The sequence below is a fragment of the Tachyglossus aculeatus genome, chromosome X2 (assembly GCF_015852505.1).
Source record: "Tachyglossus aculeatus isolate mTacAcu1 chromosome X2, mTacAcu1.pri, whole genome shotgun sequence".
NCBI classification, from domain to species: Eukaryota; Metazoa; Chordata; class Mammalia; order Monotremata; family Tachyglossidae; genus Tachyglossus; species Tachyglossus aculeatus.
The window spans coordinates 10998289-11011285 of NC_052100.1; the positions used below are offsets into that span (position 1 = coordinate 10998289).

The window sequence follows — 12997 nt, forward strand, 5'->3', positions numbered from 1 at the left end:
CAGACCTCTCCGCTCTGCCATCCTTCGTTAGAGAATGCCATAGCGTTCAGGCATCAGCCGGGGGAGCCCGAGGAGCACAGACCTGGCAGTGGTGGGGAGGAGGGTCCCCCCTCATCCTGGCAGCAGGTTCCCTTGGGGCCCCAAGCCAGCTGCTGCCTAGGCTGCAGCAGTTAACCCTTCCCCCACCACGTGCTCCCTTCATTTCCATCTCCTCCTCCAGACTCGCTTGTCTTCTTTCTTCTTCACCTTCTTCCCATTTAGCCCTCCCCTTCAGGTCTCCATCAGGAAGTGACTCGGGGGCTGGCACAAGTGCTGGGTAGGTGATGCCCTGGTTCTGCCAGTGTGGTGCAGCCCCATTTCCCTTCCCCAAGGCAAAAATCTCCACAAGAGGACCCTAGCCCTTTGCACTCCTTTCTCCTCCCTCCCTTGACCCCCATTTCCCTCATTAAATCGAGGGTGAATTTTCCCTCATTTCATCCATCCCTTTTGTCTCCTTTCTTTGCAGAGGGCCCTCAACCTGAGCCCTCTGTTGCCAGATCTCCTCCCCTCTTCCTCTCCCTTCCCAAAGGATTCTGCCCATAATCTGGCAGGTATCACACATCCCATGTCTGTCCCTCAGCCTAGCTCACTCTTAAGGACCAAGACCCTTGACCTTGGCTGAGACCTTGATCACTGCCCAGGCTCCCCCCACCCTTCCCCACCCCACCTTGGGAAAATTTCTGGGAGTGGGAAGTGGCTCCTCCCACCCCTTGGGGCAAGGGAAGTAGGACTTTACAGAATATCTGTTGGTTTAGGGGAGGTTTGGGGCAGATTCAGGGTCAGCGACCCCACCGAAACCACTGGTCAAGTTGGGGAGACCACACTGGACCCAGCGTATGGTGCTCTGGGGCAGTTGAAAGAGTGCAGGGCAGGTGTCAGGGGCAGCTGTTGTACCCCACTCCATGGCCCGATTTCTACCCCAACTCTCAACCCAAAGGAGGTGTGGGCTGAAATGGAATCAAATCATTGGGGGTGGCTGGGAAAGCCTTTGGACTCTCTAGACTGTAAACTCCATGAGGGCAAGGACTGGGTCTACCTCTCTAATCAATCAGTGGTATTGAGTGCTTACTGTATGCAGAGCACTATACTAAGCGCTTGGGAGAGTACAGTGCAACAGAATTAGTTCCCTGCCCATAATGACCTTACGGTCTAGAGAGGGAGACAGACATTATTATAAAATAATTTATTATTTTAATAATTTAAAATATTAAAATAATATATCATTTAAAGATCTGCACCTAAGTGTTGTGGGGTTGAGGGTGGGATGAATATCAAGTGTCCATGTTTTAATGTATGATACTCTCCCAAGCACTTAGAGTGCTCTGCACACAGTAAACATTCAATAAATACCATTGATTGATGGAGAGCAGACTCCCCTTTTCTTGGAAAGGGGAAGGGAAGGAGGAGAGAAGGGGGAAGACAATGCGCCTTCCCCTCTGCAGTCCCTAACCTCAGGAACACCCCCAGAAGGCTTTGCCGGGAAACACTTCCCAAACCCTGCCGTGGATTCCCTGCTTTCCAGCCTCCCCCTGCTTTCCAGCCTCCCCCGGCTGGGTCAGGAACCTGGCTGGTCTCATTCTGCCTTACTGATAACAGCCTGGAAAACAGTGCTGGGTCCATTAGCTGAGCAATCCTAACAAAGCCCACCTTGATCCCATTAAAAATCCAGTTAAAGGCCGGGTAATCCAAGCAAATGTCCACCAGCCACTGCAGGCTCCAGCCCTCAGGACATCAGATTGAGGGAGGCTGCTACACAGTGGGCGGAGGGGCATGGAGAGGGAGCAGGGAGATGAAGAGGTTAGAGCTCTTGTGATATCTCACCTCCTTCCCCCAGCTAAACTTGGCCCTGGAGCCATTGACTCAAAAGTCCTCCATTGCATGTGGTTTAACTCAAAGTGCTCAGATATTTCCTCTTGCTATCTTGCAGGCCCTCAGGCCGTTTGGCCTGCCTCAGCCTGGACAGCCTCCCTTCACCACCCACAGTGCTCCCCGCCCAGTCCTCAACCCTGCTAGGAGCTGAAAAGAGAGGTTCAGTCTCAAAATTCACAAATGGAGAGCAAGGCTTCACCACACCCATGTCCTCCATTCTAAAGGGCACCTTCCACCTTTGCCCCCTACTCCCCTCCCAGCTTGAGTATTTCCTTGAAATACCATTGCTCTTCTCGTACTCTGTTGCTTCTCCCCAGTCATTCTCTGGGTTTCTTTTTCTTTTTCTCTGCCTCTGGCAAATGAAATCGAGTCTCCCAGCCCTTTTCCCTCTTGCTGGATCTCCCCTCCTCACAGGCAGGCCTAGGATGGGGCTATTTTTAGGTGACTTGGAGCTGAGGGAAGCTTAAGGCCAAAGACGGGCATGAGCTAGAGTGTGTCAGGGAGGGGAGAAAGCCTAGGGCTCGACTAGGAGGTGGGGCTCAGAAGCCCCCTCCGCCCCCCATTTACTCATTATGAGTCAGTCTTTCCACCTGGGACTGTGTTGAGGGAGAGTTGAACACCAAATAGCATCATTATCATCACCATCATCACTGGGGTCCCTGGAATTTGGGGAGCGTCCATCATCAGCATCCCTGGAATAGAGCTGCTGGAAAAGTGCCAAGTATCAGAGTTGGGAAGGGAGAAAGTGGTCCCAATTCTAGAGGGTGGCTCTCCTTTGGGCCCTTCTAAGCTCACCTCCTGTTTCCTGGGACCTTTGGCTGTCTGGTGTGTGTGTGGTGGGGTGTCCAGACCGTTCGTACTACCCCTTCAGGGCCCTGCCCGGCAACCCCTGATCAAAACAGCTTTTCTAAGGCTGAGAATGAGTAAAATGAGCAAAATCCCAACGGCCAGCAGTATATGCCAACACCCCAGGGGATGCCTGCTTCCTCCCCATTGGTCAGTATCAGCTCCGGGTGCATCCCCGCCCCCAACGTTAGGCCGCTAGCTGCCCCCATGTTCTCCTCCACCTAGGCACACCCCTCCTGTGCTGACACCTGTGTTTTCTCTCCTGTCTGTCTCCTTCCTGTCCGGCCGGCTCGGAAACATCATCTTTCCCATGTGACCTTGACCCTCTGGTAAGTAGCCAGATCTCTCCATGGGTGGGAGAGATTAAGTAGTGCGTTGGAGTCAGGTTAGGGTTGGGTTGGGCAGTTCAGACCCAACGGGTCGAGTGGATCAAGGTGGCGATCCTCCGAGACCCCAGGGTGGAGAAGACAGAGGACATCCCTCAGTATCTGATCAATTCTGGTGGAGAATGGGGAGGGAGTGGTGTTCCCTGGATCTGAGCGGCCCCACTCCCTCCACCCTGGAATGTGTTTATGGAAAAAGAGAGAGAGAGAGAGAGGCACATACACACCCTCCCCCCAGTTCCTGGAGGCTAGGAATGGGAATTCAATGGAGCGGGAGAGAGGAGGGGAAGTTGGGGGGGTGGGGTGGAGAGCAGGGGACTGCCTGGGCACCAGATATATTTAGCAGCTGCACGTGAACTGAAAAGGCCAGATTAAAAACTCAGTGTGTTTAGCAAATGGAGAGAGATAATGTGTGTGTGTGTGTGTGTGTGTGTGTGTGTGTGTGTGTGTGTGTGTGTGTGTGTAGAGCAATGTGGGGAGGGGGACTAGGCAGGAGCAGCATCTGGGAGAGGAGAAGATGGGGTGAGGGTAGGGGGAGGGATGCTTTAACCTGCCCCTCCATGTAAGGTCAGGGGAGGAAGATTGAGAGGCTCTTAATTGTGCCAACTAATAAATCCTAATGGATTGTAATCCCAACCCGGAAGTTGGAATTCTGAGTGCGCACACGTGTGTGTGTGTGTGTGTGTGTGTGTGTGTGTGTGTGTGTGTGTTTCCCAGATCCAGTAGCCACATCTGCTTGGGACAGGCTTGTTTTTTGAAGAGAATTTTCCTGGGGAAAGTTCCATTTGTGGGCCACATCTGCCTGGAGCAATCCTAGTAGTGGGTGCCAAGCTCACTTTAGTGGGGAATGCAGACAGAATCCTGATGACAGCAGAGCCCTGCATATCTACCTGATTGATAGCTTTTCTACCCCACCCCCATTCTGCCTCTCCACACTCACCCTAAAGGTGGTCTCAGGATGGCCATCAGAGGGCCAGGCTGGCTGGCCGAATGGGGAGGGAGTCACTAGCACCCTTGGTGGGTTTACAGACCTCTCAGGAGCCACCCCAAGGAAAAATACCAAATGCCCCACCTCAACCTAAAAAAAGCATTAATCTTGAAGACTAAAGTGAGGGAGCAGCATGGCCTAGTCGAACTACCATGGGCCTGGGACTCAGAAGACCTGGGTTCTAATCCTGGCTCTGCTACTTGCCTTCTGTGTGACCTTGGGCAAGAAACTTCACTCCTCTTTGCCTCTGTTTCCTGACCTGTAAAGTGGGGAGGAAATTCCTGCTCAACCACTGCCTTAGACTGTCATCCCCCCTCCCAGCCCCAGGGCACTTAGGTACACATCTGTAATTTATTTATATTAATGGCTGTCTTCCCCTGTACACTGTAAGATCATTATGGATAGGGAATGTGTCTGTTATATTGCACTCTCCCAAGCGCTTAGTAAAGTGCTTTGCATACAGTAAGTGCTCAACAAGTACAAGAGAAGCAGCGTGGCTCAGTGGAAAGAGCATGGGCTTTGGAGTCAGAGGTCATGGGTTCAAACCCCGGCTTCACCAACTGTCAGCTATGTGACTTTGGGCAAGTCACTTAACTTCTCTGTGCCTCAGTTACCTCATCTGTAAAATGGGGATTAAAACTGTGAGCCCCCCGAGTTACAACCTTATCACCTTGTAACCTCCCCAGCGCTTAGAACAGTGCTTTGCACATAGTAAGCGCTTAATAAATGCCATTATTATTATTACAATTGATTGGTGGAGTAGAAACTGTCCAGTCTGCTTAGCTGCCCCAGTGCTCAGTGGGTTTTGCCACCTATTAAGCACTTACCAAAGACCACAGTTGTTATTACTATGACAAGCATTAGGAGCAAATCCCCCTAAAAGCAACCATCTAAGAAGTAGTTAGGCATTGCATCTTAGGTCCTTGAAATGCAAATAGTTTCTTTACATTTTTACAGCTAGCTCTCAGGTTTGGGGAGGGGCCGTGTCAGGTGACAACATTTACTAAGTCAGGTCCAGGATCATTCAGTCCACTCCTTCCCATTGGATCTGGAGGGCATCGTGGCTCAGTGGAAAGAGCAGAGCACGGGCTTTGGAGTCAGAGGTCATGGGTTCAAATCCCAGCTCTGCCACTTGTCAGCTGTGTGACTTTGGGCAAGTCACTTAACTTCTCTGTGCCTCAGTTCCCTCATCTGGAAAATGGGGATTAAGACTGTGAGCCCCCTATGGGACAACCTAATCACCTTGTAACCTCCCCAGCACTTAGAACAGTGCTTTGCACATAGTAAGTGCTTAATAGATGCTATTATTATTATTATCTCCACTCCCTATTCTCAGCATCTGGTGTTGGGAAGGAAACTTGGAAAGCAGGGAGCAGGCAGTTGTTTAGAATCAATCGTATTTCTTGAGCTTGTACTGTGTGCAGAGCACTGTAGTAAGTGCTGGGGAAAGTACAGTACAACAATAAGCAGACACATTCCCTGCACACAATGATCTTACAGTCTAGAGGGGGCGACAGATATTAATATAAATCAATTAGATATCAATGAATCAATCAATCGTATTTATTGAGCGCTTACTGTGTGCAGAGCACTGTACTAAGCGCTTGGGAAGTACAAGATGGCAACGTATAGAGACGGTCCCTACCCAACAGTGGGCTCACAGTCTAGAAGGGGGAGACAGAGAACAAAACAAAACATATTAACAAAATAAAATGAATAGATATGTACAAGTAAAATGAATAAATAAATAGAGTAATAAATATGTACAAACATATATACAGGTGCTGTGGGGAAGGGAAGGAGGTAAGGTGGGGGGGATGGAGAGGGGGAGGAGGGGGAGAGGAAGGAGGGGGCTTTTGGGGCTGGGATGGGGGGGTGAATAAAGGGAACCCAAGACAGGCTTTTGCTTCCTGACCCCTGCCTGCCCCAAAGGGCCCTGCAGCACCCTCCCTCCCCACTCTGACACACACACACCCACACCCACACCCACACACACACACACACCCCACCCCACCCCTTACACACCTCACCTTCTCACCCTCTGCCCCTGGCCGTCCCTAGGTGCTCAGCGGATGTTTGGGACGTACTTCCGTGTGGGATTCTACGGTTGTAAGTTTGGGGATCTGGATGAACAGGAGTTCGTTTACAAGGAACCGTCAATCACCAAGCTGGCAGAGATTTCCCACCGTTTAGAGGTGAGGAGGGGCTGGAGGGGCACGGGGCAGGAGATGGGGGCGGGAGGGCAACTTAGAGAGTTAAGGCCTCCCCGCCTCTATCTGCCTGGCATCAGGAGAGTGGATGGGATCAGCACAGATCATCAGCGTGGCCAAGTGGATAGAGCACGGGTCTGGGAGATAGAAGAACCTGGGTTCATTCATTCAGTCGTATTTGTTGAGCATTTACTGTTTACTGAGCACAGAACTAAGTGCTTGGGAGAGTACAGTGCAACAATAAACAGACATTACCTGCTCTCTAGAGGTGGGGAGACAGACATTAATGGGTTGTAATCCTGGCTCTGTCACTTGTCTGCTGGGTGACCTTGGTCAAGTCACTTTACTTCTCTGTGCTTCAGTCACCTCATCTGTGAAATGGAAATTAAGACTGCGAGCCCCATGTGGGACAGGGACTGTGTCCAACCAGATTTGCTTGTATCCACTTCAGCACTTAGTACAGTGCCTGGCACATAGTAAATGCTTAACAAATACTGCTATTATTATTATTATCTCCTCCCTCCTCCCTGTTGCCCTTCTCCCTCAGCGCTGGGCCTCAGGCCCACAGCCTGCATGGTTTCCTGGCAGCTTTAAATGGGCAGGGACTGTGTCTGTTTATTGTTGTACTCTACCAAGTGCTTAGTACAGTGCTCTGCACACAGTAAGGGCTCAATAAATGCGATCAAATTTGCCGACCGTCCCCCCTCCCCTTCCTTTTCCTCCCCTCCTTCTTCCTCCAACCCACAGGCCCAGTCTCATTAGCTCTGCCACCTGCTTAATAAAGTGATGGGGACAGAATCCAGAGGTGCCCTGTGACTGGGAAGTCCAAGCCACTGGCCAGATGGCAAAAGCGTCAGAGTAGCTCCCGCCCCCTCAACTCAGCAATCCTCACTCAGCTCCCAGACTGCCCCGGCTCTTGGATTCTTGTCTCTTCAGAGCTCCACCCTCTCTGTGACTGCCTTTCCCCTCCATTTCCCCCCCTCCGCCCAGAGGATAGCAGGCCGGCCCTCGTGTCGGCTGGGTGGGGTCAGGGCCCTGGCATTTGCTGGCGCCCTGGAACGCATTGGGCACGAGGCCGATGGGGTCGGGGGAAGGGGGCAGGCAGCACCTCCCCTTGCCAGCTCATGGGGGGTGGAGGGGGGTGGGAAAGGGTGGGCGGGAATGAAGCCCGGGACATTTGCTCTCAATTTAGTGGTGGATTCCAGGCTGCTCTGCACATGGCAGCATCGCAGAGTCCAGAGCTGAGAACCGCAGTGACTCAGAGGGGCCGGCGGGAGCGGGGGAGGGAAGGGGGTTTGTGGGCTGCGGCCGGGCTGGCCGGAGCCAGGCTCCTTAACCAGCCTGACCCAGGATTTGGGACAGGGAGGGGTGGTGAGCAGGGCCGGAACTGAACCAGAACCAGAGATCCCCCTCCCCAAATCCCTGCCTCAGGCTTGTGCCACCCCCCGCGCAACCCTCGGCAGGGTGAGGGAAGGGACTTGAACTGCAGTGCAGTTGGTGGGGGAGGGGAGAAGAGAGCTGCCCTTAGGTTGGTATCGCCAACTAGCCAAGCCCCGGAGCCTACCCTAGCTTGCCCAGTAACGATCAATCCTGTTGACGTGGATTATGGTGTGAGTCTAATAATGCAAACAAGCAGACCATTTGTCAGGGGAATGGAGGCCAAGAAGGCTTTGTCACAGTCTGCCTCACCCCCAATTCCAAGACCAGGGTTCCTTCTGGTTACCTCCTACCGAAGAGCTGACCCATAACAAACCTTCCCAATGAGAGAGGGGCCTTCTGCAATGTAGAAGTCTGTTCAAGGCCTGCTGAACAGACCTTGTGGGTGGTATTTATTGAGCACCTACTGTGAGCAGAGCCCTGTACTAAGCACTTGGGGGAGTACAGTATAACAGAGTTGGTAGATATGTTCCCTGCCCACAGGGTCTAACTTGTGGCAGATTGCTTGTATCCATCTTCTTAAGTGCAGCCTGTACCACAAGGCCACTCTGCTGCCTCTACCCACTCTGCCTCTTCCCCAAGTCCTGTAGGCACAGTGTCTTGCCCCATATGAGGGCCTCCCCTTTTCTCCAGGAGTGGGCCCCTTGGTTCACCCTACTGCTGACTTCTACCTGTCCCCCTCACTCTCCCCCTAAATGCCGCAGGAGTTTTACGCTGAGCGCTTTGGGGATGAGCTGGTGGAGATCATCAAGGACTCGAACCCGGTGGACAAGGCCAAGCTGGAGCCTCACAAGGTAAAGGGGCACCCCGAGGAGGGTACCCTCTGCTCTCCACCGCCATGCTTCCTACCCAGCCCTCCCCAGAGGCTGTGGCCAAGCAAAGTCCCTGCTGCTGTCCTGTGTCCGAGCCCTGCCCGGGCTGGATTTTCTCAAATTGAATCCTGGAGCCCCGGCATTTGAGTCTGGCCTGGATCCAGCTGGGCCAGAAAGGAGGTCTGAGCTGCAGTTCCAGAGGGCACTGCCGCACATGTGTAGTACATTTGTCATTCCATAGTCCCACAGAGACCACCAAGAGCCCTCGGCAACCACCACACACATGCAAATAGACTACACATGCGTGTCGACACCCCTGTGTCCAGTCCAGCCTTTAATGGGGTGAGGGAAGGAATGTACTAGGATGACCTGAGTCAGGGGTGGGGGCTGCGACCCCCACTTCAGCCTGGAGCTGGTTCTCCCTACCCCACTCACTTCTACCTCTACCTCCAGGCCTACATCCAGATCACCTATGTGGAGCCGTACTTTGACACCTATGAACTCAAGGACCGTGTGACGTACTTCGACAAGAACTACAACCTGCGTACTTTCCTATTCTGCACGCCCTTCACGCTGGACGGCCGTGCCCACGGAGACCTGCACGAGCAGTACAAGCGCAAGACCATCCTCACCACCTCCCATGCCTTCCCCTACATCAAGACACGCATCAATGTCAGCCACAAGGAAGAGGTTTGGAAGGGACAGAGTGGTGGGCACAGGCCTAGGGGCCAGGTTAGTGTGATTGGTGGGGTTCAATCAATCAGTGGCATTTACTGAGAGTTTACTGTGTGCAGAGCACTGTACTGAGTGCTTGGGAGAGGACAATACAAGAGTTGATAGACCCGTTCCCTGCCCACAACGAGCTTATGGTCTAGAGGGGGAGAGGGACATACTTAAAATAATAGAATCTATAGGTTCACATGTGGTTCCCAAAGTGCATACTTCTGCTCTGGACTCGAGGCAATGGATATGAAAGTGTTTACTATTTGCACCGGATGCATGGAATTTCCCTTTGTTCCTTTCCCTGCAGTGTTCCCAGCTCTTACTGGGTCAGGTTGACCTGGTCCACCCTAGAAGAAATTCTGACTGGGCTTTGTCGCCAAAGTAGGCCTCACTGGCGAACTCGTCCCTAGGGTAGGGACGTTGTTCCGCAGGGTGGCGGGAAGAGAGCAGCAACATTCGGACAGACCGAGCCCGGTCACGGACACCTCAGCCAACCCCCCCACCCCCCAGGTGGTGGGGCTGGGGCTCGGGGTTGTCTGGAGGCCTGCCCGGAGGCGGCAGAGAGATGTTGGTCTGGGGCTGGTGCGTAGACCGTGTCTACCAACTCTATTGTATTGGACTTCCCCTAGTGCTTAGCACAGCGCTCTGCACACAGTAAGCACTCAATAAATAGCACTGATGGATTCAAACTTCCGTTTGAAAACACCTCTCCCAGAGCAACAGGGTTCCTCCCCAGTTGGGTTGGTTTCCCCAAGCCTTGCAACCTCTGAGAAGCAACGTGGCTCAGTGGAAGGAGCCCGGGCTTTGGAGTCAGAGGTCATGGGTTCAAATCCCGGCTCCGCCAACTGTCAGCTGTGTGACTTTGGGCAAGTCACTTCACTGGGCCTCAGTTACCTCATCTGTGAAATGGGGATTAAGACTGTGAGCCCCCCCGTGGGACAACCTCATCACCTTGTAACCTCCCCAGCGCTTAGAAGAGTGCTTTGCACATAGTAAGCGCTTAACAAATACCATTATTATTATTATTATTATTATTATTGGACACGTCTGTCTGTAGTAACTGGGGTGCCTGGGCCCCCAAACCCAGGAGACTGCACCTTTTTAGCAGCAAGGCGTAGTGGATAGAGTATGGGCTTGGGAGTCAGAAGGCCACGGGTTCTAATCCCGGCTCTGCCACTTGTCTGCTGTGTGACCTTGGGCAAGTCACTTCACTTCTCTGGGCCTCAGTTACTTCGTCTGTAAAACGGGGATTGAGACTGTGAGCCCCATGCGGGACAGGGACTGTGTCCTACCCGATTTACTTGTGTCCACCCCAGCGCTTAGTACAGTGCCTGGCATATAGTAAGCACTTAATAAATACCACAGTTATTATATTTTCCCCTAAGGGTCTCTGCTTCAAGAGGAGATGGGACCGTGAAAGTGGGGGTGAGGGGAGGCTCCAGAACTCGGCCTCTCAACCCCCTGTTTCTGGACAGATCATCTTGATCCCCATTGAGGTGGCCATTGAGGACATGCAGAAGAAGACGCGGGAGCTGGCGTTCGCCACTCACCAGGACCCGCCCGATGCCAAGATGCTGCAGATGGTGCTGCAGGGTTCTGTGGGCACCACGGTCAACCAGGTCAGGGTTTTTAAGGATTGCCAAGGGAGGAGCGAGGGCTGAGGGACCAGGTCAGCAGAGGTGGGCCCACCCAGCCCGTGGCTCCTGGATTGTGCCCAGTTGTCCCTCCTCCTTCCCCTCCTCTGCTCATCCTGCGCGTGTGGCTGCTGTCCACCCGTCTGATCCTCCCCAGCTATTGACACTTGCCTCGCCCTCAGTGTCCAGCGCTGTCCCCACAGGGTCCCCTGGAGGTGGCTCAGGTGTTCCTAGCTGAGATCCCCGATGACCCCAAGTTCTTCCGGCACCACAACAAGCTGCGTCTGTGCTTCAAGGACTTCACAAAGAGGTAGCAGCCATAGGGTAGACAACCCTCTGTTCCTGACCCACCTTCCCCTTTCTCTTCTTTTCTCTCCCACCCTAAGCCACAGATAAGCATAACCGCTTGCCTGTCCTGCCTCGTCCCTTATCCCGGTCACCTCTTTTGGTATCAGAGGGGACATCCTGGGAACCCGGTTATATTATTATTATTGTATTAAGCACTTACTATGTGTCAGGCACTGTTCTAGCTACAGGTCAATCAGGTTGGACAAAGTCCTTGTCCCACTTGGGGCTTACAGTCTAATAGAAGGGAGAACAGGTTTAATCCCCATTTTACAGTTGAGGGAACTGAGGCACAGAGAAATTGAGAGACTTGCCCAGGGTTAAAGCAATTGACAGAGCTGGGATTAGAACTCAGGTCCTCTGACTCCCAGAACCGTTCTCTTTCCACAAGGCCATGCTGGATCTTTCTTTCTGGCCTCAGATTTTCCTCTTACTGCCCCACTTACCCTTCTGCCCCTTTAAAACCCAGCTCCCTTCTCTGGTAGTCTCAGCCCTTTCTTCACTTTCTTCAGCCCCCAATGGTAACTCCTCAGCCCTATTAGGCCTTCTTTACCCTCTTTTTTTTCCCACCATGCTTCCTCCACCTCCCCTACGCCCCCCCCACCCCCACCCCATTTCCTCTCGGCCCCTCTCCATCCTTCACCCTCAGGTGTGAAGATGCCCTGCGGAAGAACAAGGCCCTCATTGGGCCGGATCAGAAGGAGTACCAGAGGGAGCTGGAACGCAACTACAGCCGGCTGAAGGAAGCACTGCACCCCCTCCTCAACCAGAGAATCCCCCAGCTCTATGCCCCGCTCATTCCCCACACCAGCCACAGGTAATGGCAGGTCTGAAGACACCACTGCTTCCGGACAGAACCCTGGAAATTAGGCCAAGGGGGAGAGCATTTCCTGTCCTTAGGCTTCTAGGGCTCTAGTCTCCCAGGCAAAGTGGGTGACAGTTTTCTGAGGAGAATGGCTGGGGAGGGGGCAGGAGAATGACAATTCCCGAAGAATCACTTCAGTATTGATGTCTTTTTGTTTGTTCTCCCAACTTCCTCCCTTCCCCACCCATCTCCTTCCATACCAGGAACTCCCTGAACAGATCGAGTCTTCGCAAAGTTGATGCCTAACGGGGAAGGAAGCAGGAACTTCTAAATGCTGAACCAAAGCAGCCTTTGTGTGGGGGAACCGGACTTGGGATGGGGCTGAAACATTCCACCCCCCCCACCCCCATCCCTGGCCAGGGAAGGATTCTGTTGCCCAATTCCTTCGGTGCCTTCTGGTCTGTTGGGAGCACTGGACTGGGCAAGGACCGTTCCAGCCCCAGTGGCAGGAATCTGAGCCTCAGGAAATGTGGCGGGGGGGCAAGGGCCAAGGGAAGCCTTCTGGTGTGAGCAGCTATATGTGCACATCTGTCCTAGCCGCTGACTGTATCAGTTTTCATTTTTGCTTTTTTATTTAAATAAAAAAAGTTTCTTTTTAAGTGACCACCATGTGGTTATTGTTGTCTCTGAGGGGCCAAAAGGGCAAGTGGTCCGGAGCAGGGAAGGAGCCATTTGGTATCATGTACACCTGTGGGGGCCTCACCCCTGCCCTTCACTGCCCACCCCAGCTCCCGAGTTGCATCGAACGGGGGCTTTGTTTGGGTACCAGCTCAAGGTAGGATAGAGAAGGAATTGGGGTCTGAGAGCCTGGGAGATGGAGAACAGTTTGTTCTCCTTTGTCGGACC

General features: G+C 53.0%; 1 protein-coding gene across 16 annotated transcripts in view; it reads left to right on the plus strand.

The window, feature by feature from the left end:
* Positions 1 to 12755, plus strand: part of DOCK6 (dedicator of cytokinesis 6) — an 81680-nt gene extending 68925 nt beyond the window's left edge. For 8 of the 16 annotated variants that reach the window (XM_038771311.1, XM_038771315.1, XM_038771312.1 and 5 more), the window contains 7 exons: positions 6195 to 6320; positions 8477 to 8566; positions 9038 to 9316; positions 10783 to 10926; positions 11145 to 11251; positions 11936 to 12103; positions 12355 to 12755. In XM_038771311.1, the coding sequence (XP_038627239.1) occupies positions 6195 to 6320; positions 8477 to 8566; positions 9038 to 9316; positions 10783 to 10926; positions 11145 to 11251; positions 11936 to 12103; positions 12355 to 12397 (957 nt within the window). In that variant the 3' untranslated portion in view covers positions 12398 to 12755. Of the gene's footprint in view, positions 1 to 261; positions 1065 to 3091; positions 3385 to 6194; positions 6321 to 7082; positions 7439 to 8476; positions 8567 to 9037; positions 9317 to 10782; positions 10927 to 11144; positions 11252 to 11935; positions 12104 to 12354 lie in introns of those variants that run through there. The other 8 variants (XM_038771316.1, XM_038771317.1, XM_038771321.1 and 5 more) reach the window with 4 other exon arrangements.
* The last annotated feature ends 242 nt before the right edge of the window (positions 12756 to 12997 follow it).